The sequence below is a fragment of the Myodes glareolus genome, chromosome 25 (genome assembly GCF_982192425.1).
Source record: "Myodes glareolus chromosome 25, mMyoGla1.1, whole genome shotgun sequence".
In the NCBI taxonomy this organism is placed as follows: Eukaryota; Metazoa; Chordata; class Mammalia; order Rodentia; family Cricetidae; genus Myodes; species Myodes glareolus.
In genome coordinates, this window is record NC_142050.1 from 45,819,673 (window position 1) to 45,844,273 (window position 24,601).

The following is a 24,601-nucleotide window of genomic DNA, read 5'->3' on the forward strand; positions in this document are numbered from 1 at the left end:
GTAGAGTCAGGACACAGCCAGTGACACAAGGCGGGCCTTAACAGGAATGAAGCAGGGCTGTTCTCAACTTTTGCAGCTAGTTAGAGTGAGGAGGTCTGGAGCAATGGAGACAGAAAGGATCAGGAGGTCCTGGGACTCAAGATGCGAAAGGCTTTTCTAATACCTGGATGCTCACTGACTGCAGGTTGTTTGGGAGCGGAGTGTGTGTCTCTCTGTGTGTGCAAGAATGGGCTTTGGGAACTGCAATCCGTGTGTTTAGGATATGAAGGAGCAGTGGCCAGGTGAGAGTGTGAGAGGTTAGGGGGACATTGTGCCCATGCAAACCCTGACCCTTTCCAGGACTCAGCTCAGCTCCCAGGCACCAACACTAGCTATCTGAAAGCAATGGGAGGGACTGGCTGTACTGGGGGTCTTTTGGTTCCAGACCCAATAGTAGACCCGGAAGAAGGAATACCCAGACTGGCTGTGATGTACCAGGTGGGGTGACCGTGCAGGATACCCAGTGGGACCTCATTTCATTATGAAATGAAAGGGTTCAGAGTTTCAGATCCAGCCGCATTCCAGCCCCAGTGGCCTTGGAGGTCTTCTGGTAACCAGGATGTAACCAGGATTTGCCTGTGGAGCCTGCAGCTGCCTCCTCTGAACCGAACCGGACACTGGGATTATTCCATCCGGCTCAACTCAGCTCCAATCTGAGGAAGGGGGAGCAGGCCCAGTCCTATTCCACCCTTCTCTCCTTCCCATCTTCCTAGATCCTTTCAATCTTTTGACTGCCTTGGGACCCTCAGAAACCCCTCAGGTGACCGACTGGCCCCAACCACCTTGTACAAATATCCTAAAAAGAAAACCCGACCCCACTGAGGAAAAGGTTTACTCTGTCAGGTTGTCTCCACATACTTGGGTGCTCCAGCCATTCTGTTCTCTCTCTGTGCACCCGGCCTGAAAGGGAACAGGGAAAGGAAAGAGCACGGAGAACACCATTACAAAGGCAGTGGTTTATTCTATGTGTGTTCTGCCTCTACATATGTATGTTTATTGCACATGTGCCTGTTACAGGAGAGGCTTTGGATCCCCTGGAACTGGAGCTATGCATGGTTGTGAGTCATTGTGTGGGAGCTGGGAACCAAATCCTGGCCCTCTGCAAGAATAGCAAGTGTTCTAAACCACCAAGCCATTGCTCCAGCCCTGCCTGCAGGTTTTGAAGGCTGGGAAGACCCTCCCTCAGAAAAAATCTTCACACCTGTAAGTTCAAAGAGCTTATCAAGTTCCGTCTCTGTACCCCTGGGAAGTCCCTGAAGTTTTTATTGGTAAGGAAGCAGACGCCCAGAAAGGGAACATGTTTGACCACACTCATACATTAATTTGTGATAGTGCTTGAAAGTGTAGAAAACTAGGGACTCAAAACGTTTGGCTGTTGTCCCATCACACACACACACACACACACACACACACACACACACACACACACACACACTGGAAGGGGTGTTATGGGGCCTGTTTCCAGGGAGAGTTGGCATCTGAAGGGATGCTGGAGGTAGACCCAATCTGGTTCTGGGCAGCTGGTACCTAGCGGCAAGAAGCTGGAATCAAATCTCCCCTTGTGAAGAGTCCTGGACAGACTGACCTTCAGGTTGCATCAAACCCCAGTGTGAGGCAGGGAACCAGTGCTATCCTCTCCAGTCTCCAGCAGCAGAACTGCCTAAGTCCAAGCCTCAGGTTCTCCCAAAGGTGACCTGGGGTGGGGCGCCATGCTGCTTCCTGCCCTTCTCTCCGGGATGCTATGGGCTCTGAGTAATGGGTAAGCAGCTCATGGGACTTCCCCAGTAAGATTCTCTCCCCTGCCCATGCCTAGGTACCCTCCAGGACGCCAGGCTCTTCTTCCACCACTTCAACCCACTTTAGCCTCCCCCTTGCTTCAAGTACCTCTCCCAGCAGTCCTTGGGGGCTTGGATCCGTAGTACAGAGCTTCTCGGTGACAGAGGGGACAATGTTGGTAGTTGTGCACCCCTATCCCTGGACAGGCGGTGGTGTGAGCAGACAGAGACCATCCATGTGGAAGAGGAAGTAACTCCTCGTCAGGAAGACCTGGTACCCTGCACCAGTTTGTACCATTATATCCGCCTAGGTTGGCGGCTGGACCTGCCCTGGAGTGGCCACGTGGGGCTTACCAGGCCCCCAGCACTTGGGCTCTGCGCTATCTACAAGTGAGTGAGGGTCAGAACCTGGGCCGTCTGCCGGGCAGGAAAGGAAAAAGTGAGGCAGGATATCCTGAGAGTGGGGGAGGACCTGTGAGGAACTGGTGCGGCAGGCATTTGGGAAACTGGGCTCTAGGAAGGGTGGAGAGAGATGGTATGGGTGGATGAGAGGGCCCCATGGTGGACACTGTATGGCAAGGGGAGGTAGGACACTTATTCCTTCTGCCCCAGGCTGTTTCCCAACATTCATTCTTGCTTTCCACTTGAAGAAAATAAGGTCAGGAGGTGAGGATTACTTGATAGGACCCCTCAGAGTAGTTGACCAGACCTAAGGTCTTGGGTCTTGCCTTGTGGGACCTGGTTAAATATTAACATCTTTCCCTGCTTCCTTCTGTATGGTGGGGGTAGACCCCCAGAAACCCGGCCTGCCACTTGGAACCGGACAGTGAGGACTTGCTGTCCAGGATGGAGCGGTCCTCACTGTACTGATGGTAAGTACCTGAACTGGAGGGGTGAAGTACCTCTGGGGTAGTGGCTGTGATGCAGCAGAGGTGACAGGCTGCCTGAGGACACAGCAGGTCTGGTGGGGCTCTCCAGGCCAGCTGCTTGACAGGCTGGGTGTGCCCCGTTCTCTCCCACAGCCCTTGCGGGAGCCAGCCCTAAAGACCACTGCTTTGTCACACGGCAGTGCCAACCTCTAGCGGGCTCAGCTAATTCTTCAGCAGGAAGCCTGGAAGAATGCTGTGCCCAACCCTGGGGACAAAGCTGGTGGGACAGTAGCTCCCAGATGTGCCTCAGCTGTTCTGGTCAGCATCGCCCAGGTGGGTCTGTAGCCTCCAGTCTTGGAGACAGGCATATCCAGACTGTCACCCTTAAGAGTTCTGGGCCTTTCCACCGAGCCCTGGTTACTCCTGTGGTCTCTTCAGAGGGACCATACTCGGCTGTCACACCTCCTGCTGTGCCAGGAACTCACACATGATGTATGTTGTTTAGGCAATGCTTCCTCTGAAGCCCTCCTGCAGCCCCTGACAGCAGCCGTAGCCCAGCTCTTGAGCCAGCGACAGCGTCTCTCGGCTGTCTGTTCCACCTGGTCCGGCTTCCACTACCGTACCTTTGACGGGCGTCACTACCACTTCCTGGGGCAATGTACCTACTTGCTAGCTGGTGCTGTGGATTCCACCTGGGCTGTGCACCTCAGGCCTAGGGTCCACTGTCCCCAGTCTAGGCCCTGTTGGCTGGTGAGGAAGGGAGAGAGATGACCCCAGGGAAGGTCCGGACGGACGTGGTAGGGAGAGAAGTCACACATCTGATCCACCGCTCACTCTCAGGTTCGAGTGATAATGGGTTCTGAGGAGGTGTTGATCCAAGGTGGAGAGGTCTCTGTGAAGGGGCAGCCAGTGCCTGACGGGAAGCCTCGACTTCTTCATGGTGAGGGCTCCTTCCCTCTTCTAGGGTAGTCTGCCCACTCCTTAGGGCAGGCTGTCAGGCTGGGGCGGAGCTGCTGTGACCCCCGAGTAATGTTGGGAAACTTGAAAGTTAAGAGTCAGGAAGGCATAAGCCTGGCCCACTCACTTCGGTCTGCCTTCAGTTGTGACTTGGGCAAATCGCCCTGTTTAACTGTCTTAAGCCTCAATTCCCCCACCTGCCTCGTGTGAGCATCATCATGGCTGAGATAGGAGGTTGGGGTGAAGTATGCATGTGTCTGTTTGGTATGGCTGGGTGGGCAGAGTGTATAGGTAATGTGCATGTTTTGTCTATGTAGAAGTGTGGTCTGTGTGTATGTGAGGTATATGGTATATGTTGTGTGTTGTGGTGTGTTGTGGTTATACAGAGTGTGAACTCTGTATAAGGTATGTGTATGGTATGTGTATATGTACTGTGAGTGGAATGTGTATATAGTATATGTGGGTGTGGATATAGTGTGTGTGTGTGTGTGTGTGTGCGCGCGCGCGTGTGCTGTAATCTACTCTCAGAAAAACAGCAGTGCAGAGCTTGTAAATTTGTGTGAATTCTTTCCCTAGTCAGCTTAGGCCCTGCTGTGGGGAGATGGGAGTGCGGCCCTTATAACTGAATGACCCTGTCCTCTTCCCAGGGATGAGCCTGCAGTGGCAGGGAGACTGGCTGGTGCTCTCTGGGAGCCTGGGGGTTGTTGTGAGACTGGACAGGTCCAGTTCCATTGCCATTTCCGTGGACCACGAGTTCTGGGGACGGACACAGGGCCTCTGTGGACTTTACAATGGCCGGCCAGAGGGTATGTAAGGTGTGGCTTGGTATGGCTGGTGGATGGGGTCGGGGGGAGTACACAAAGGATTCCAGGTCTAGCACTGGCCTCAAACTTCCTCAGATGACTTTGTGAAGCCAGAAGGGGGCCTGGCTATGCTAGCTGCAACCTTTGGGAATTCATGGAGGCTCCCTGGCTATGAGGTGAGACTGCTTCCTGCCTGCCCACTATTTTGCTGGGGTCCTCAGGAAGTGGACACAGGCTCCAGGTCCCATAGGGAGCCTAGCAATTACTGTGTGGTGACCACCCTAGGGGCCTCCCTGATGTGGCCACTGAGCAGCTCTGTCTGGGCTGACTGACCCTGGCTCCTGTTTCTCTGGGCTGGACTTGTCACTTTGCTACCATCTGCAGCCCAGAAGGAGACCTGGTGGGCAGGCCGGTGGAGGTAACTGTGAGGCAGCAATCACGTTCCTGTTTTCCTGACTAATACCTTTCATCCCTGCCTCCTGGCCTGGTTCTGTCCTCAGTCTGAGTGTCTGGATGCAGTGGAGGTAGCCCAGGGCTGTGAGGGCCTCCTGCAAGGTACACATACAGGCTTGGAAATGGGCAAGCTTCAAGCTCAAGCCCAGGATATATGCCACCAATTGCTGGAGGATCCTTTCTGGCAATGTCATGTCCAGGTATGGTGGTGACCAGCTCTGGAGGGGAGGGTTCTGAAGACACTAATGAATGATAGAGAGGTGCCAGCTGGGTCATCTGGTCCTGCCGTCCGTAGCATGGGGCCATAAGTCACGGCACTCCTTCTTTGGCTTTGGCTTTACCTCTGAGAACAAGATGGCTGTTCTTGTCACTGTTGAGGCCCCTTCCAGCACTTACCACGTTTGGTTTCAAGTTGGGATGTAAAGGAAGAGGGGGCAGAAGATGTTGGTGAGGAAGGTCATTTACTGGCTAAAGATTTCCTTTCCCTACAGGTTCCCCCAGATGAGTACCATGAGGCCTGCCTCTTTGCCTACTGTGTTGGAGCCAGAGCAGGCAGGGACCCAGAGGGACAGCAGGAAGCTGTTTGTGCCACCTTTGCCAACTATGCCCAGGCCTGTGCTAGACAGCACATCTATGTGCACTGGAGGAAGCCTGGCTTCTGTGGTATGCTGGGTCTGCCCACCTGAAGCCAATCAAGGTCCTGGAGTGACCCGTTTCCTGAGGGCCCCCTGGCTGTCTCCCATGGCTTACTGGATTTCCACAGCCAGCCCTTCACAGAACACTTTTGCTCCCACAGAACGCCTGTGTCCAGGGGGGCAGCTCTATTCTGATTGTGTCTCATCCTGCCCACCCAGCTGCTCAGCAGTAGCCCAAGGAGAAGAGGGGTCTTGTGGGAAAGAGTGTGTGAGTGGCTGTGAGTGCCCGGCCGGCCTCTTTTGGGATGGTGCCCACTGTGTGCCTGCTGCCCATTGCCCCTGCTACCACCGGCGCCTGCGCTACGCCCCTGGTGACACTGTGAACCAGCAGTGCAACCCTTGGTGGGTCTTTGGGCTCTGGTGGGCCACGTAGTTCTCTCTGATGCTTTTATTTATGCTGTTTCTGAGATTTGCTACTCCAAATAAGCAGTGCATTATGGGGCTTCCCACCCAGTGACCTGTGACATTTTCTGGCATGATTAATAGTCCAGTTCCAATGGTGGTGGGTGTGCCGGGAAGGAAAAAAAAAACCACTGAGCTGGGAGTAGGTCATGCCCAGCTCCACACTCTGAGATGAATCCGATGCCACAGTGTGCTGTCCCACCCTCTATGCTCTTAGCGTATGCCAGGATGGCCGCTGGCACTGTGCCCAGGCCCTGTGTCCTGCTGAGTGTGCAGTGGGCGGTGACGGGCATTACTTCACTTTCGATGGGCGGAGCTTCTCCTTCCGGGGCAATCCAGGCTGCCACTACAGCTTGGTGCAGGTGAGCAGAGAGCCTATTTCAGGAAGAGGATTTTGTTAGAGTGGGGGCCCTCACAGGGGAGTTTTGAGGGGAGAGGATTGTAAAAAAATTAAAGCAATAGGTGAAACATACAGTCCCTAGCAAGGAAATATGGGCAGCAGTGCTAGCAGGAGAATGACTGCCGGCATACCTCCCCCGCCTTGGCACCTCACACACACACACATGCACACGCACACACACACACACGTACACACACACACGTGCACACACACATGCACACACACACGCACGCACACGCACACACACGCACACGTGTGCGCGCGCACACACACACACACACACACACACACACACACACACACCATCCCCTCTAGTCCCCACCTCTCCTAACTGGCCACCCTAACCATCTAAAGCCACAGAACTAAACCCATCTTCATAGTTCCTTTTACAAATGTAAACCACTGGGCTTATCACAGGCAGAGAAAGAAGGGACCCACTCCAGTAAACCTGTGGAATTCAGCACACAGCATGTTTTCTCAGTCCTTCCAAGGGCTCATCGGTGATCTCTCAATTTTAATGTTGGACCACTGTGATTCCTTTACTTGTCCTTGTCCCCTCCTTGCCTGGGCAACAGTGGAGTGAGGAAATCAGGCGAGTGCAGGGTCAACAAGCTACTGTATTATCCAGGGCAGCTGTCTCCCCACTCACTTGGTCAAAGATACATGAGGTATACACACAGAGATGGAGGCTACATACCAGCACACAAACCACACACACACAGACACACAGCCATGTATGTGTATGTAAATTCAACAAATGTGTACACATATATCTGTATGTATACAAATAGAGAACAGCCATAGGGAGGAAAGATGGAGCTCTTCCCTTTCCAATGTATACACAGACACACACACATGCATGCGCATGCATACATGCACACACAAATATGCAGTCACACAAACCTCCTCACATGCCCTCACATCCGTCTGCCCATGTCAGTCCTGTGTGGGGTGGGAGCTGAGGTTATCACACTACTTAGGCTTCCTCGTGGCTTCTCTACACACCTCTACCACCTTGTCTACCCCAGGACTCTGTAAAAGGCCAGCTGCTGGTCGCATTGGAGCATGGGGCCTGTGACACTGGGAGCTGCCTGCACGCCCTCTCTGTCTTCCTGGGGAATACCCATATTCAGCTCAGATACTCAGGTAGCGTCAGCTCGGCCGCCTGTGCTGTGCTGTGCAGGGCCTTTGTTCCCTGGGGAGTCTCTGCAGTCTTCTTCTTTAGGGTGCCGGATGGGCCTGTTGCCCACTGTCCTTACTCTACAAACTCAGGCCTACCCCGTCTGCCCTCCACACTCTCTCTTTGGATTTCAGTCACCATCCCTTCTAGACTCCCACGACCGAACTTACTGCGTACAGTGCCTCGTGCTCCTATCTCGGGGGCAGACACACTGTCTCAAAGGCATTTTCCAAGCGGCTTCTGCTGGCCTTCAGAAGTAAACACAAGGCACACGGTTATAAGAGTTGGAAAGGCCTTGCAGTGAGCTGCTGAGGCTGGCCCCTGTCAGCAACTGTCCCTCCAACTCTGCCACGCCCCGGCCTGCTGCTGACTCTCTTCACCCAGCTCCTCCCACATACTGACCACACAAACAGAGGGATGTGCAAGACTGCATCATGATGTGTGTTCTTCAGCTATGGAAGGGTGGTCTCTGGCAGAACAAGCGGTCTCCAGGGGTCACTGGAGTCGTTCCCACATCCCTCCACCCCAACGCATGCTCTCCCATCTTGCCAAATCTTTCCCCTCTTGCAACCCCATCCTCCCACAGGCTCCCTATCACATGGCCAGGCCTCTGTTCTAGGGGCTGTGCTGGTGGACGGGCAGGATGTAGGCTTGCCCTGGATTGGCGCTGAGGGCTTCAACGTTTCCCGTGCCTCCTCTGCTTTCTTGCTATTGCGCTGGCCTGGGGCCTGGGTTCTCTGGGGAGTGGATGATCCTGCAGCCTACATCTCCCTGGAGCCCCGTTATGCCTACCAGGTATGCAAGAAGGCCAATCAGTGTCTGGGTTAGGCTAAGTAAGACTGGGTTTCACTTTTATATGTCTTCCGTGGCTCAGGTACAGGGTCTGTGCGGCACCTTTACCTGGAAACAGCAGGATGACTTCCTGACACCGACTGGAGACATAGAGACCAGCGTCACCGCCTTCGCTAGCAAGTTCCAAGTGTCAGGCGATGAAAGGTGCCCCTCGATGGATAACACCCCACAGTTCTCCTGCAGCACTTACTCCCAGCGCCTCACTTTCGCAGAGGCAACCTGTGCCGTCTTGCATGGCCCTACCTTTCAGGTACTAGGATGTCCCTCTTCCTCCGCCCGTAAGATCAAGGATCCAAACTGCAAGAAGGAGTCAAGGGTACAGGGGGGCGGCAATGGACTCCCAAGGGAATGGAATCCATGAAGAAAGAATTGCCCCTTTTCTTTTTGCCCAAAGGAGTGCCATGGGCTAGTAGACAGAGAACCGTTCCGGTTGCGGTGCGTGGAGGCTGTGTGTGGCTGTGCCCCTGGCAGGAACTGTCTGTGCTCTGTGCTCTCTGCCTATGCACGCCGCTGTGCCCAAGAGGGTGTCCTGCTGCTCTGGAGAAATGAGTCGCTGTGCCGTGAGTCTCTCAGCCCAGCCAGCCCTACTCTGGTCTCCTCACCTCCTTCTCCCAGCGTCACCCCCAATTGGGGAAAGTTGGAGGGGGCAGGAACTGCTTCGTTACCAGACTGTCGCTAGGCACCTAGACTTGAGGTCTAGACAGGGGTGGCTAAGCTTCTGATTTGCATGTCTCCCTGTGTCCAGCTGTCCTGTGTCCTAGTGGCCAGGAGTACCAGGAGTGTGCCCCAGTGTGTGGTCATCATTGTGGGGAGCCAGAAGAGTGTGAAGAGCTTGGCAGCTGTGTGGCTGGCTGTAATTGTCCCTCGGGACTACTGTGGGACCCTGAGGGTCAATGTGTGCCCCCCAGCATGTGCCCCTGTCAGCTTGGAGGCCGTCGTTACACCTTTGGCAACACTGCCACCAAGAAAGACTGCAGCCACTGGTAAGAACCACCACCTTCGGACATAAAGAAGAAGGGCTTTTGAGAGAATGGCTGGCTGTGTTACTATGTGGTCACCGTGGGTTGCCAGGCAGGGATGGCAGGGTGCTGATAGTTTCTCAGCTTCAGGAAGCTCTTTCATGCCCACTACCTATTGCATTGGTTTTACTTCCTAGCTATAGTCTAATAAAGTGTGGGAGCCACATGAGGAAAGTGAGGCTCAGATATGTAGATAGTTTGTCACAGAGAAGGAAAGATGAGGTCTACACCTAAGGAGGCAGAGGTAGGCTCCAGGGCCCCTCAGTGGATCCCCTCTGCTACTTGGACAAGTGGTCAATGTCTTAGTCACTTTCCTTGTTTCTGTGACCAAACACCCGACAGGAAACAACTTGAGGGAGGAAGTGATTATTTTGCCTCACTGCAAGGAAACACAGTCCTTCATGGTGGAGACGTCATGGCATCAGTAACCATGGCCACATTGCCTCTTTAGCCAGGAAGCAGCGAGAGAAATGGATGCTGGTGCTTGGCCTGCTTTCTCCTCTTTATTTAGCCCAGGAGCTCAGCCTGTGGAATGGTGCCATTAATTAATTAATTAATTAAGGTCTTCACCCTTCAATTAACGCAATCTAGAAAATCCTTATGGATAGGCCCCGGGGCTTGTTGCCAGCTGGTTCTACATGTCACCAAATTGACAGTCAAGATTAGTCATCACGTTAGGGGAGTCGGTATCTCTGCGCCATTCTAGAGTTCAGAGACTAGCCCCACTGGAGCTGGACAGAAGGGGAATTGTGGGTCTCAGGCATGTGGGCTTCCTGAATAGCCTGCCCTCCTGTGCTGGAGGCTGGGGTGTTGGAAACTGAGCTGTTCTAGTCTCTAGAATTAGGGCTGGGTTCCTACCAAGCTTTATGGTTTCCAAATGCCTACAGGGGTCCTCAGTATCTAGATTCCTGAGATTCACTGTGGCCTAGGGCAACTAGATGAGCCCATGCTGGGCCTGGCTCTTCCATCTTCCCTCCTCTACAGCATCTGCCAGGAGAGGGGCCTCTGGAACTGCACAGCCCACCACTGCCCTCCACAGCAGGCACTCTGCCCCCAGGAGCTCGTCTATGCCCCTGGTGCCTGCCTGCTCACCTGTGACAGTCCCAGGGCCAACCATTCCTGTCTGGCTGGAAGTACGGATGGCTGTGTCTGTCCCCCTGGCACCGTGTTGCTGGTGAGGCTGGGAAGGGGACCCATGGGACAACCAGGTGCTCTCCCTATACAAGGACCCAGCTCTGCTCCCTCGATGTCCAAAACAGTGTTTCCACCCTCCACCCAGGACAAGCACTGTGTGCCTCCAGATCTTTGTCCTTGCCGTCACAATGGACAGTGGTACCCACCCAATGCTACTATCCAGGAAGATTGCAACATTTGGTATGCAGAATTCCTATCACCTGTTACCCTACGACCTTGTGACCCTTGAATCCCCAGACATCATGCCTCTTTTCACTAAAAGGGTTTGGAATGGTGGATGGGATAGAACATCCACAGTGTTCTGGACACTGGGAACCCTCTAGAATCTTCCACACTCAGGGTTCATCTGGGCTGTCCCTGTTGCTGATGGCCCTGTCCTGTCTCTTGCCCACAGTGTGTGCCAGGGCCAACGGTGGCACTGTACAGGCCAGCGATGCAGTGCATGGTGCCAGGCATCTGGTGCTCCCCACTATGTGACGTTCGATGGGCTGGTCCTTACCTTTCCTGGGGCCTGCGAGTACCTGCTCGTGAGAGAGGCTAGTGGCCGCTTCAGTGTCTCCATCCAGAACCTGCCCTGTGGGGCCAGTGGCCTCACTTGCACCAAGGCAGTGACTGTGCGGCTGGACAGCACGGTTGTGCACATGCTTAGAGGTGGCTGTGACTATCAAGGAGATCTGCAATACTGCCAGAGGGTGGGGGGACACAGCAGTGTAGTCTCACGTCTCCTCGGCATGGCCAGGGCCCAGGTTCTCTTTCAGTTCCTCCCTGGGTTTGGTTGTCCTTATGGTGGTGTTTGTTGGAGCCAGAACTCTGGAAAACCAAAGCCCATATTAGTCTTATGACTCACCCAAGGTCACCTAGGGAAGTAGGCAAAAGAAAGTTTGGAAGAGTAACTGGGAGAACCTCTGGGGAACGAGGCTAAATTTAACACCCCCTCTCTTCTCCAGGCCAGGCAGTAACAGTGAATGGAGTGGGCGTACGGCTCCCCAAAGTCTATACAGGCCTGGGACTGAGCCTGCACCACGCTGGCCTCTTCCTACTGTTGACCACACGCCTGGGTCTCACTCTGCTCTGGGATGGAGGTCAGACTCTGCCCTCATGCCCTTAGCCCACACCAGGTCTTTGCACTGGTGCCTGGATTTCCCCCAAACTCTTCTTCCCGGTACCTGCCAAACTCTGAGGTTAAGACTGACCCTGGATAACCCACTAGGGACAGATTTCCAGTATGACAGCCATACTGTCAAGTGTCTTTTCTGTCTCTTACCCTCTGTCCAGTGCCCCCAGCCTAGTGACCACCCCGACTCACAGCACTTAAAAGTGTTTTTCACTTCCATGTTCTATTTTCTTTTTTGAAACATTATTTATTTTATTTTGTGTGCATCCGTGTTTTGCCTGTCTGTATGTCTGTATGAGGGCGCTGGCTCTCCTGGGCTGGAGATGGTTGTGAGCTGCTATGTGGGTGCTTGGAATTGAGCCTGTGTCCTCTGGAGGAGCAATCGGTACTTTTAACCACGGAGCCATCTCTGCAGTCCCTATGTTATAGTTTTATAACTGTGTTTTTCTTCATTTTACAAACATGACAGCCTCACCAAAGAAACATTTAGAAAATGCCAAGTTTTAGAAAGAAGTGAAAATAGACCTGCTGACACCTCTCTACCCAAACATAAGCAGTTGGTGTCTTAGAAATACGGCTGTTAGTGAGGGATTGAGGAAAACCAAAATAACCCTGTCCTCTCGGCTGGGCTAGCCTGGAGCTTCTTTCCACAGAAGAGTAGCCAGGGCCTCCCGAATCTGGCCTGCTTGGAGAATTTTGCTGTCTCTCAACCTAGTGTTAGTTAGAAGCTAGGTTCCTAGTTGACTCCCAGATGTTGGTGTTTTCAGGTATCCTCAGAAGAGGGGATCAGCACCCCTGTTGGGTGGGAGCACCCGTGCAAGGAGGCTGTTCTAACCATGTATTTCTCTGCCCCCGCCTAGCCGAGGGCTCCGAAAGTCATTTTTTATAATGCCACCAGGCACCCGGGTGCTGGTACAGCTGTCCCCCCGCTTCCACGGTCGTGTGGCTGGGCTGTGTGGAGACTTCGATGGTGATGCCAGTAACGACCTGCGGAGCCGCCAAGGAGTTCTGGAGCCCACAGCAGAGCTCACTGCCCATTCCTGGCGTCTCAATCCCCTGTGCCCTGAGCCAGGAGACATGCCGCACCCCTGTTCAGTGAGCAGGGCGGGGCAGCGAGTGGGAGGTGGGGGTGTGAGAGCTGGGGGGGAGGCTCACAGAAGCACCCTGTGCTGTAGGTAAACACCCACCGGGTGAACTGGGCTCAGGCTCGCTGTGGGGTGATATTGAAGCCAATCTTTGCGTCATGCCACACGGAGGTGCCCCCGCAACAACACTATGAGTGGTGTGTGTACGACGCCTGTGGGTAAGGAAGGCCGAGGGGCGGGCGCCATGGGCATGCTGAGGTGTGTGTAGGGAGCGGGGTGTATGATAGGCCGATGGCTCCACCCCACAGCTGCGACACAGGGGGCGACTGTGAGTGTCTCTGCTCGGCCATTGCCGCGTATGCGCATGAGTGCGCCCGGCACAGATACCACGTGCGTTGGCGCAGCCAGGAACTCTGCCGTGAGTGTGCCCTCCTCTCTCAATCCTGCCAGACATCCAGCCCCTTGAAATGTGCTTCTCCTGTCCCTCCAGCTGGGTCTTTCATCACTTAGGTTCAAACGTGGGCTGAATGCTCTCTCTATTGCTAGATGCTTCTTAATGGACCAAGCATGAGAATGGCTGATGCACGGGGCCAGCATCCTTCATCTTGGTTTTTGTGGTTGTTGTTTTGTTTTGTTTTTTGGTGGTAGTGGTGGGGATCTTGGTAAAGGTCTACAGTATACAGCCTATGCTCTCCTTGGGTGTCAGTGAAGCTGGCTTGCCTGCGCCATTGCGTCCTGGTGCTCTTGGGCCTCAGTGAGCAGAGTCTCTTTTCTCACCACCCAGCCCTACAGTGTGAAGGTGGTCAGGTATATGAAGCCTGTGGTCCTACCTGTCCCCCCACCTGCCATGACCATCATCCTGAGACCAGATGGCACTGTCAGGCCATCAGTTGTGTGGAGGGCTGCTTCTGTCCCGAGGGAACACTGCTGCATGGTATGTTGCTGGAGATGGGACACTATGACTGGGTAAAGGCCACAAGCACTGGCTGGCTGGACATCCTTTGTTCTGAATCCCACGCTCTGTGCTCTCAGGAGGAGCCTGTGTGGAGCCGGCTGCCTGTCCCTGTGAGTGGGGTGGCAGTTTCTTCCCATCAGGGACGGTGTTGCAAAAGGACTGTGGAAACTGGTGAGTGGGAGGCCCAGGAGAAGCCTGCGCTCTTCGGCTGAACAAGCTGGCGTGTGGCTGATGCCAGGCCCCCATTGTGCTCAGCACGTGTCAGGAGAGTCAGTGGCATTGTGGAGGTGACGGTGCCCGCTGTGAGGAGATGGAACCTGGCTGTGCAGAAGGAGAGGCTCCGTGCAGAGACGGTGGGCACTGTGTGCCTCTTGAGTGGCTTTGTGATAACCAGGATGACTGTGGTGACGGCTCGGATGAGGAGGGTGAGTGTTTTTACTCGTGTGGCACTAACAGGGACAGTAACTGAGTCTGAAGCTGCAGCATCTGTTCCCATGGTGGCTCCCTAAGCTGGCTTCCCCTGCCGGGAGCTATGACTTAGGTGATGGGGGAGGACTGAGGGACAGGGAGGGTGTTCTGGTCCTTCTTAGGCCAGATCTTTGACGTCACTGCATCCTCAGCCTGCCTGCTTTCCCCGTGCTAGGCTGTGCCACCTCAAGCTGTGGGGAGGGACAGATGTCTTGCCAGTCTGGCCACTGCCTGCCCCTGGCTCTGCTCTGTGATGGACGGGATGACTGTGGAGACGGAACGGATGAGCAGGGCTGCCCGTGTCCCCTTGGCTCTCTACCCTGTGCTGATGGTCGCTGCTTGCCACCCGCCCTGCTATGTGATGGGCATCCTGACTGTCTGGATGCTGCAGATGAAGAGTCCTGTCTGGGTGAGGAGTCAGGGCCCTGCCTCCAGCCCACTAGGAACCCCCTGTCAGGGTCCAGATCCTGGAAGGCCCCCATATATCTATCACCTTCTCTGCCAGGTCTCCACTTCTGAAGGTGGTGCCTGTCAATGACTGAACGGAGATACCCCAAAGAAACAGAATAAGGGGTGACCCCAGGGGCTGGATGACTCAGTGGTTAAAATTCTGGCCTCTATAGGCCCCTGCACACAGGCGGCTTACATCCATGCACACACAGACACATACACTTTTATAAGTCTTAGAAGGAGTAAGTCCCTCCTCTCCTCTGGCTGCAGGGCAGGTGAGCTGCACGTCTGAAGAGGTATCTTGTGATGATGGCACTTGCATCAGGACCATGCAGCTATGTGATGGAGTTTGGGACTGCCCAGATGGAGCTGATGAGGGACCTGGTCACTGCTCTCCGCTTTCTCTGCCTACACCCCCTGCTGGCACTTGGCAGAGCCCTTTCACCAGCTCTCTGAATATAGCACCAAGTCCTATGGGTAATGCCAGCCCTGGTGAGTGTTTGGGATAAATAGGGCAAGAAAGCTGGAAGCCTGAGATGCTCAGGAAGGGGATGGTGTACCAGGGGCCCTTTATCCCAAAAAGAAGCATTTGGGCCATACTTTGGGGATGAAGACTCGGAATGATGTATTCAGTGTTTGAGAGGAATGGAAGGTCCCAGATTTATTTCTCGATATTCAGGGCCTCCCTCTGAACAAGTGAAGGAGAACCTGGTAGACATTAAGGGACTAAGGGAAGGCTTGCGGAAAACAAAACAGCAGTCAAACGGAGGAGAGGGTGGAACTAGATTAGGGAGGGTTATGCTCAGGTAAGAGTCAGGGATGCTGAAACTAGAGGGCGGCCCCAGAGGAGAGGTGAGGGTAAGCTGGACCCGGAGAGCCAAGAGTCCACTCCCACTGGTCTAACCAACGCACTCACCGCAGCGTCGGCCTGCGGCCTCTTTGAGTTCCAGTGCGGCAGCGGAGAATGCACTCCTCAGGGCTGGCGCTGTGACCAGGAGGAAGACTGCCCAGATGGAAGTGATGAGGTTGGCTGTGGTGGGCCCTGCCTGCTGTACCAGGTGCCCTGCGCCCACAGCCCACACTGTGTGTCTCCAGGACAGCTATGCGACGGTGTGCCACAGTGCCCCGATGGTTCGGACGAGGGCCCCGAAGCCTGCGGTGAGAGTCCCATACCTCACTCTGGACACCTTCCTTCTGCTGGTGGCTTAGCAGGCTGGGACCTGGCTCTTCCCAGGTGCCACCATTGCCCCTTGCTGTGGCTGCTCGGTGTGCAGCTAGAGAGACGCTGTGGAATTGTTATGGGGATTCTTTGATCTTTCCCACAAAATCTTCCTTGGAAGTTTCCGCTTTTCCCTGGAGGCCTGTGGGAGCACAGAAGGGGTCCTTTGGGGAGAAGAACCAAGAGAGTGGGAGACAGCTGAGGGCACAGGGCTGGGGACCGGTCGGTTTGGAGGCTCCCCCATCCACAGCTTCTCCCCACTTCGCCTGAGTGGAACTCTTTGTGCCTTTACACGTTGACCCTTCACTTCCTGGCTACCTCACCAGAGTGGAGATGAAGCTGTTCACAGGCTCTTATTTTCCTCCAGGACTGTTCTTCAACCCCTCCTGAAGGCTCCTCTGATCCAGGACAGGACTCTGCCTCCTGCCCATGTCCTCCTCCAATGTCCTGGCTCTCCCTGCTGGCCTCTGTGCTGGTCTCTGGGAGGGGGAGCAGCAGTGTGGTAGGACACCTCTTATCCATAGGTTCCACCCAGCTGCTCCATAGCCATGGAGCTGCCTCTCCTGTGGTTTGGCTCCATGGCTATGCCTGAACCCCCAACAGCCCTTGACAGAATCCTCAGGGCGAGGGTGAACTAGACTGTGGTGTGGATACTCTTTTCTTACAGTCTAGGAGATGGTTTTCACTCCTAGCTAACAGTGTGTTCTTCCCCAGAGAGGCTATCAGCCCCAGGAGGCACCAACGGGACAGGGGTTCCCTGCCCAGAATTCTCCTGCCCGAATGGCACCTGCATTGATTTCCTGCTGGTGAGAACCTCAGGTGGTAGGCTTGAATGGGTAGGCTCAGGTTTTGTACACCTAGCCGGCAGCCTGAGCCTGTTGCTTCCCCAGGTTTGTGATAGGAACCCAGACTGTGAGTTGTCAAATGAAGCAGAGGCCTCCTTGGATGAGCAGGATTGTGGAGTCTGGGGCTCCTGGGGCCCATGGGAGCCATGCAGTCAGACCTGCGGGCCTGGAATACAGGGTCGGAGTCGGCGCTGCTCCCCATCCCGTCTCCCAGTGCTGCAGAACTGCCCAGGCCTGCAGCACCAGTCTCAGGCCTGCTTCAGTGAGGCCTGCCCTGGTGAGGGACGGGACGTCTGGGAGGAGGAGGGGGCAGCAAGTCCTGAAGAAAGAGGGGGAAACAGAGGCTGTTGGTCCCTAGCCCTGCCTCGAAGCCCTCTCCTCCCCAACACACACACCATCCTGGCCTTGCCTTGTAGTGAACGGTGAATGGAGTTCTTGGTCTCCCTGGTCTCAGTGTTCCGAACCCTGTGGGGGCACCATGACACGCCATCGGCAGTGCCGTCCGCCCCAGAACGGGGGCCAGGACTGTGCCCTGCTGCCTGGGAGTCCTCGTGGTACCCACCAAGCCAGTGAGTAAAGGGGAAGAGGGCCGAAGTAAAGGCACAGGGAGCTGAGGATGCAATACTGAGAGGGGAGGAGGGAGAACACAACAGGAGTAGAGGGTTGTTGGGGGTACTGTGGGTACTGTAGGTACTGAGGACTATGGTGGGCAGTGGTAGAAACTGTTCTCTGGCGAGGATGCCTCTCTACACGCTCTGATCCTGTCCTTGCCTTCTTCAGATCCCTGCCCCCAGGAGGGCTGCCCCAATGCCACTTGCCTCGGGGAGTTGGTATTCCAGCCCTGTGCCCCCTGCCCTCTGACGTGTGATGATATTTCTGGTCAGACCATGTGCTTGCCTGACAGGCCCTGCAGCAGCCCAGGTGAGGGGATACTGGACAGGGTCTGTGGAGGCCTTGCTTTGCATGGTGACAGCTAATGCTGGGCTTTACCTAGGTTGCTGGTGCCCCGAAGGGCAGGTTCTGGGCACTGAGGGGCGGTGTGTGAGACCCATGCAGTGTCCCTGCCTGGTGAATGGTACCCGTTACTGGCCTGGGCAACGCATCAAAATGGATTGCCAGATATGCTCCTGTCAGGATGGGCGACCACATCGCTGCCGGCCCAATCCAGAATGTTCTGGTAAGCCTCTGCCCAAGCCCATCCCTGGGGGGCCTTATTCCTCCCCAGACCACCCAGCCCTGACTCCTATCTTCTCTCAGTGGATTGTGGCTGGTCCTCCTGGTCCCCCTGGGCAGAATGTCTGGGGCCCTGCAGCAGCCAGAGCCTCCAGTGGTCTTTCCGGAGCCCCAACAACCCACGCCTCTCCGGTCGGGGTCGACGGTGCCGCGGCATCCACCGCAAGGCCCGCAGGTACAGAGTAGGGGCCCAGTCTACGCTCTATCTCTGCTTAGGAGGTCGACTCTGAGATAGACATTTCTCATCTGACAGAGACCCCACTAGCAACCTGTTATATGAACCCCCTCGAATTGATACTTCTGAAGTATTTTCCTACTTCAGGTTTGTACCTGCTAGATCCAGGAGCCAGCAGACAGAATCCACAAATAGAGCTTGATCATTCCAGTGACAAGAATGGGTCTCTGTCTCTTGGGGCAGGGGGTGGCCGCTGCTGAGGTTTGTAGGGGCATAGTTATTTCTGCCCTTCGGGGGCAGGCTGTGTTAATCTGCACCGTTGGCATAAGTTGTCCTCTTGCCCATTCTTTGTGTCTGCTGTGGTTGTTCTCTTCGGAGCAGGGGTAGAGTGGGATTACAGTGTGACTGAACATTTACCCGGGATTTCCCCAGTTTTATTTCTGAAAGTCCTAAGTCCGTGAAGGCCCTTAGTCCAGCAAGTTGCCGGTGGCACTGAGTGAGCTCCCCGCTCCAGGAGGCTGTAACTTGTCTCCATTTCAGGTGCCACACTGAGCCCTGTGAGGGCTGTGAGCAGTGGGGCCTTGTGCACCATATTGGGGAACGCTGGCGTGGAGGCCCCTGCACGGTGTGTGAGTGTCTGCACAGGGGTGTCATACGCTGCTCCCCCTATTGCCCACTGGGCAGCTGCCCCCAGGTAAGGGGTCTGGGAGTGTGGCAAGGGCTGAGCCTGGTGCGGTGATGTAGACCAGCCAGGCTTGGGGAAACTGAAGGAGCGGGTCAGAGATGGACAAGGGGTTTGACATCTCTGTCCTCACAGGGCTGGGTCCTGGTGGAGGGAATGGGAGAATCATGCTGTCACTGTGCACTGCCTGGTGAGTGGGTCTGAGGGGTGGGGAGAGAGCCACGAGAGGAGAAGAACCCAGTGCAGACTGTGACAGGGAGCAGAGGTCCAGTGTCCTTATCCTCAGAGTGTACCTGTGAATTGATGACGCTAGAGCTCACCCAGCATGGACATTTACATAGGCTGTCCACTGCTCGAGTCTCCTTCTAATGCCGACGGGGGCTAGAAACTGTGCCTGTTACATCCGAAAGTTGTTTTGGCCTGGGGGCTTTATTCTGTTTCCTAAATAGTCAGCAGAGGTGAAAAACCCCAGTTTACTCAAAGGGTAAGAGGGACCCTTCCCCGTTGGAATTTGTTCTCACGAAGTCATGGGAGGTAACATGTTCCAGGAAGTGCAGAGGGCGAGTGCTGGGTTGGTGGCTGGTGGCAGCCTCTCCCGTTCTTTCTCCTGACCACTGCGTCTCTGCACAGGAAAGAAGCAGATAGTGGTCCCCGTGACCACTCCTCCCCCTGTCCCCAGCCCTCAGATTGGAGCTCCCCTGGTCACCTATGTTCTGCCTCCTCTGGGCGGTAAGTCACGTGCTGTTTGGATGCTGAAAGGCACTGCCCTAGCAATGGCCAGACCGCTAGGGAAGCAGGGCCTCTGAGGCAGCTCCCTGCCTCCTGCTGTACTCCACTGTAGGTGGTGGAGCCTCCCACCCCTCAGCTCTGCCCTCCTTGCTTCATCTTTCTGTCTTCCATCCCCTCAGCTCCCCTTGCGGCTCCCCAGTTGTCCCTGTCACCCTCTATTCTGCCCTACCCCAGCCTACCTCTCTCTCCTGCACCCAGATGCCTGCTACTCTCCCCTGGGCCTGGCCCAACTGCCCATGTGGGCATCGTCCCGGCACGTGGAGCACTCCAGCTGGGCTGCCGTGGGCGCTCCCACCATCGGGCCTGACCCTAGAGAGGGTGTTGACGCTGAATGGCATGCCCAGCCTCTCTACCTGCAGCTGGACCTGCGGCAACCTCGGAACCTAACTGGTCAGTGAGGAGGACAGCGTGGGATAGGGGGTGGGAGGTAGGGTGGCTGTGTCAGTGCTGACCTTTGCCTTGCCCTGGTCCCTTCCTCAGGCATCATGGTGCAGGGGGTTGACGCTTCTGCTGCTTATGTCACCAACTTGTCGCTCCAGTTCAGCAGTGATGGCCTACGGTGGCATGACTATCTCAGCTCCCTGCCGGATACCGTGCCTCCACCCACGGTACTGAGCACGTCAGTCCCCACAGCCATGGTCCCCAAGGGTCGTTCATTTCCCTGGGGGACAGTCCTTGCATTAGACATCTCTGGAACCCCTGCTACCTAGCAGGGGCTGTGCTCTGTGGAGCTGAGAGTCCAGGAACATCAGAACACACAGAAGTGACTTAGAATCTACACGCGTGACCCTCTGTAACGGCTTCCGAAGGAGCAGGGTGGGAAACACACCCAGTTCCCGGAGGCCTTCGGAAGGGCAGCCTCTGTGGAACAGCCTGAGCACAACACGTTTTCTTCAGGGGTTGGCGTCCTCTCCAGGGAGACGGACCCCTTGCAGCCATAGGGCTCAGTCCACATAGGTTCAGTTTTACCTCCTTCAAAAGTCCCTGCTCTATGCAGGAGCTGCTTCCGTGTTACGAGGGTTGGGGAACGCAGGAGGGGCACCAGAGTAGGGTGACAGTGGCTGCTTGTGCAAGAGGTGGGACGTGGGCCACGGGTAATATCTCCCACAGCGTTCATCCAGGAGCCCGAGCCCTATGGCCCCTGAGGTGTGGACATTCGACCAGATGGTACAGGCGAGGTACATCAGGGTGCGGCCACACGATGGCCACCACAGCGACAACAACCGGCGCGATGTCTTCCTGTGGGTGGAACTGCTGGGCTGTAAGCCAGGTACAGGCCGGCTTGGGGGCTGGAGGGACTGGAGTCGGTGGGGCGATGTCAGGAGACCTTAGTAACATTAGTAACATATCCTCCACAGTGTCCCCACTGGCACCCCCATGTCCAGGGACCACGCACCACTGTGCCAGTGGTGAATGTGTCCCAAAGGGAGGGTCGTGTGACAGTGCTGTGGACTGCAAAGATGGCTCTGATGAGGAGGGTTGTGAGCCCCTTCGTGCAGGCTCCAGCAGCAGGTATGGCCTGGCTGTGGGTGGAACCTGGATAGGAAAGGTGTATGAAAGGAGTCCTGCTTTGTCTTTACAAACCATGCTCGCTGAGGAGTCACAGCTGGGGGTTGCAGAGCCCTCGTCGCCACGAGAGCCTCGAGTTCTGTGCATTCTGAGCCTCGAGTTCTGTGCATTCTCCCGATACCTGGTGTTCCGCGGCTCTCAAAGGATGACCCCTGAGCTTAGACCCCCGTCACCCAGCGTGCTAGAAGAGAGACTCTCAGTTCCTACCTGGTCCTGGAGGGTGGGCATTGGGAGTGTGTTACCTACCTGCCAGTGATAATGACATGCTCACGCTGAGACCACTGGTAGAGCGCACCTCTGTCCAGTCTTAGTGGGCTGCACCCCTCCTGAATGCCATAACCTGATCCCTTCAGGATGGCTGGGCTCCAGGGCTGGGAGATTCCCTGGAGCCTTCCTGGTGGTTTCTCTTCCCAGAGTCCATTCCACAGCCAGAACCCCAGGCCTCTCCTCCACTCAGCCTGGAACGTTTCCATCGCAGACTGGGGAGGTGAGTGAGAAGCCGAGCTTCGCTGCCTCCCCAATGCACTGTCTGCCCCTGCATTGTCCTCTCTCTCCATGCATTCAGTGGCTCCCCCTCCAGCTCATGTTTCCTAGTGCCTTTCTGCCAGGCCTTCAGTCCTGAGCTATGTGAGATCCAGCTCGGTGCCTGGGAGGGTGCTGAGAGCTAGAGGGACAGAGCGGTGCGGAGGGGTTCAGGGCAGGGCACTGACGTCGTACAGTCTGGGTGGCAAGTGCTCTGAGACGGGTGAGGAGGCACCAGGGCACCTGCTTTGGGAATCCATGCCTGGAGTCCCCAAAGGCATCTGGGACAAAGCCGGAAGGATGGGGTTATCTGTGACAGAGAAAGGGGCAGAACGCTTCCCATTGACAAGAGACCTGTTCAGGGTCTTGGGGAGGCCTAGGACTTTGGGGGAAAGAGTTGAGGTGGTTGCACAGGTAGGCCAGTGAGGGTATGGGCCAGTGCCTGAGTATGCCCAGTTCATCCACCTTGCAGGGGAAATTAGCTTAGTCATGAGTTCTTTGGGCCAGTCCCTGGGGGCATCCAGCCTATTTACCTTGCAAGAGAGTCACCTCTGTCTTCAGTTCTGGGCTTCTTTAAACATATAGAGGTGGGAAGGAGGCAGCTGTGGCTTTCTGGAAAAGGGATGGGCCATGTGGAGCTGCACTGGAGGCCTGAACAGGGTTTCTGGGCTCTCTCCCTCTGTAGGGTCTGGCAGACACGGAGAACCAGCAGCCCATGCAGGAATCATCCCTGCCTACTGGAGGTTTGTGCACAGACTCCAATCCCCTCCCCCCCAAATCCTACCTTTGTCCTCACCTGTCCTTCTAGAGCCAAAGGCAGTAACATCCCAGAGGCTAAAACACCCTGTCCTCCGACTTCCTCCAAGAGATACTCGTCACCAGGTGCATGGTGAGGTTCCAACCTTCTCAACCTGATAGAGTCAGGGTGTGCGGTCTGAGGGGACAAAGACAATTCCTAGGGTCCTGCAGTTGTCCTGCAAGGTGGCTGCAGCCCCCAAGCCCTGGACCAGTCTCCTTGAGGGAGTTGAGAAACCACCTGGCCCCATCTTTGTCTCTCTGCTCAGCTAGCTAGGATGCTAGGCATTTTTCTGAAGTTTTTTTTTTTTTTTTTTTTTTTTTGGCAACAAGTGCCCTAAGTGGACAGAAGAGTGGGCAGGGTGTCTAGCTTAGGATACTTCTAGTAGGAAAAGGGACTCCCCCAATGTGCCGGCTTCCACCAATGGCTACTGATCAGCCACCGTTACCATGGTCCCCAAGGGACCGGTGTCAGTGTCGGGTGGGATGGTAGAGACCCCTGGAGCAGCAGACTTGTACTGACTCTAGCCTGGGAGATATTGGATACGCCATGCTGACTCAGTTCCCTCACCTGTGAGTGTAGGAGGCTCTGCTCCGTGAGCTCCAGTGGATGCGCCATGGTTCTGTCTGAACCGTGTCTTTGTGTCTTCTGTAAAAACTCACACCTGCAACTTGTGGGCTCATGGGATGAATCCGAGTCTTATTCTAAATCTGCTTCCAACAACAGCTGTCTTTGAAGATGAATATTTTGGCAGAAAATGCGTGTCTGGCTCTTCTTTTCATTATAGCTGTGAAGAAGCTCAAAAGGCAGTGTTTCTTCACGTGGCAATGTCCTCATCCTGAGTCTCAGCCACGCTTGCTTCTTCTTCTGGTTTAAACGACCCCAGCTCTCTCCTCTAGACACCTTATTTTATAGTGGCCTTGTACTAGAAAGTTGCTCTATCTTCTTGCAACTAAAGTACAGTATTAGATCCAATCGGGGTTTTCCTACTTTCTCTTAACTCTCTTCTTCTGCTCCTTGGGTAGCAGAGTCCATTTTTTTTAATCTGAGGGTCCCTCCAAGGTGGAATAGCCGTGGTTATCCTGTACCACATGGAAGCAGAGATGCCCTCTTCAGCATCTGTCTCACCACCTCTCGCAACCCAGTGAGCTGAACCAGTGACCGTTCCATGCCATTCACGCTTCTGAGCCGCCTCTGCCTGTTTCAGGGCAATCCGTGCAGACAGTCACCACCTTCTCCACATTCCCTTCTGGCACCAAGAGCCTGCACCCAGAAATGGCAGCTGTGACGGTGTTTCCTCCACAGTCAGTCACTCCGGCAACTCCTGTTGGTAAGACTCTTCAGCCTGAAAGGCCTGTGTGAGCCAGGCTTCTCTGTGAGGAGCAGAAGCCACAGTAGTTCCAGCACTTGGATCTAGGTCACATGGCTCCATGCCATTTTTAGCAGAGTGGGCCCAGGACCCCCAAGCTTCCTAACCCAGTTCACTCCCTTTTTATGACCCCAAGAAAGGCAGAAAGAGGGGTATCCTAGATGCTAAGTGGAGGGAAGTTGGGGTCTGCCAAGAGGTGACCACGGGAGGAAGGTAAGGGTGACTGGGTCCCAAGTCAGCTGGCTGTGGTGGTGTCCTGCCTGCAGGCCAAAGTGTCACCCCCAGGCCATTCCCACCCGTGTGGTGTGGCCCTGGGCAGCTGCCCTGTGACCTGCTGGGCTGTGTGCGGCAGGAGCAGCTGTGTGATGGAAGGGAGGACTGTCTGGATGGCTCCGATGAGCAGCACTGCGGTGAGTTGGAGGGCTTGCGTCGTGCCCTGGAGATGGCGAGAGGGTTTCAGGTCTGGGGAGCTCGTGTGGTAGGGAATTGGGAGGGGCTGGGGCAGCAGGGAGTAGAGAGAAATTGTAAGAGCAACTGGGAACACCAGCGTCTTTGAAGGTGACGGAGAGACTGAGATAGACCGCGGAGTCCCAGCCTGTCTTGTTAAACCTCTCTAGCTGCTGAGGTTACTCACCTACCTACCCGTCTGTCTTCCCACTTATCTATTGATCCATCCACCCATCCATCCACCC

At 55.3% G+C, this 24,601-nt stretch overlaps 1 protein-coding gene across 1 annotated transcript in view; it reads left to right on the forward strand.

Moving 5' to 3' along the window:
* The window catches only part of LOC146889580 (SCO-spondin), a 56,175-nt gene that overhangs the window by 1,236 nt on the left and 30,338 nt on the right, over window positions 1-24,601 (forward strand). The window contains exons 2-47 of the mRNA XM_087901751.1: window positions 1,903-2,204; window positions 2,604-2,686; window positions 2,837-3,016; window positions 3,189-3,433; window positions 3,524-3,623; window positions 4,288-4,446; window positions 4,540-4,619; window positions 4,944-5,096; window positions 5,388-5,559; window positions 5,693-5,933; window positions 6,211-6,355; window positions 7,422-7,539; window positions 8,193-8,368; window positions 8,448-8,675; window positions 8,820-8,985; window positions 9,171-9,408; window positions 10,429-10,618; window positions 10,724-10,818; window positions 11,033-11,289; window positions 11,586-11,720; window positions 12,651-12,847; window positions 12,928-13,055; window positions 13,146-13,255; window positions 13,622-13,771; window positions 13,870-13,963; window positions 14,048-14,217; window positions 14,436-14,669; window positions 14,981-15,202; window positions 15,632-15,868; window positions 16,644-16,735; window positions 16,820-17,051; window positions 17,191-17,343; window positions 17,555-17,695; window positions 17,769-17,951; window positions 18,032-18,182; window positions 18,723-18,876; window positions 19,000-19,054; window positions 19,495-19,593; window positions 19,852-20,043; window positions 20,134-20,261; window positions 20,764-20,923; window positions 21,012-21,165; window positions 21,637-21,709; window positions 22,430-22,487; window positions 23,748-23,870; window positions 24,176-24,319. Of these exons, the coding sequence (XP_087757877.1) occupies window positions 1,903-2,204; window positions 2,604-2,686; window positions 2,837-3,016; window positions 3,189-3,433; window positions 3,524-3,623; window positions 4,288-4,446; window positions 4,540-4,619; window positions 4,944-5,096; window positions 5,388-5,559; window positions 5,693-5,933; window positions 6,211-6,355; window positions 7,422-7,539; window positions 8,193-8,368; window positions 8,448-8,675; window positions 8,820-8,985; window positions 9,171-9,408; window positions 10,429-10,618; window positions 10,724-10,818; window positions 11,033-11,289; window positions 11,586-11,720; window positions 12,651-12,847; window positions 12,928-13,055; window positions 13,146-13,255; window positions 13,622-13,771; window positions 13,870-13,963; window positions 14,048-14,217; window positions 14,436-14,669; window positions 14,981-15,202; window positions 15,632-15,868; window positions 16,644-16,735; window positions 16,820-17,051; window positions 17,191-17,343; window positions 17,555-17,695; window positions 17,769-17,951; window positions 18,032-18,182; window positions 18,723-18,876; window positions 19,000-19,054; window positions 19,495-19,593; window positions 19,852-20,043; window positions 20,134-20,261; window positions 20,764-20,923; window positions 21,012-21,165; window positions 21,637-21,709; window positions 22,430-22,487; window positions 23,748-23,870; window positions 24,176-24,319 (7,297 nt within the window). The remainder of the gene's footprint in view (window positions 1-1,902; window positions 2,205-2,603; window positions 2,687-2,836; window positions 3,017-3,188; window positions 3,434-3,523; window positions 3,624-4,287; window positions 4,447-4,539; window positions 4,620-4,943; window positions 5,097-5,387; window positions 5,560-5,692; window positions 5,934-6,210; window positions 6,356-7,421; window positions 7,540-8,192; window positions 8,369-8,447; window positions 8,676-8,819; window positions 8,986-9,170; window positions 9,409-10,428; window positions 10,619-10,723; window positions 10,819-11,032; window positions 11,290-11,585; window positions 11,721-12,650; window positions 12,848-12,927; window positions 13,056-13,145; window positions 13,256-13,621; window positions 13,772-13,869; window positions 13,964-14,047; window positions 14,218-14,435; window positions 14,670-14,980; window positions 15,203-15,631; window positions 15,869-16,643; window positions 16,736-16,819; window positions 17,052-17,190; window positions 17,344-17,554; window positions 17,696-17,768; window positions 17,952-18,031; window positions 18,183-18,722; window positions 18,877-18,999; window positions 19,055-19,494; window positions 19,594-19,851; window positions 20,044-20,133; window positions 20,262-20,763; window positions 20,924-21,011; window positions 21,166-21,636; window positions 21,710-22,429; window positions 22,488-23,747; window positions 23,871-24,175; window positions 24,320-24,601) is intronic.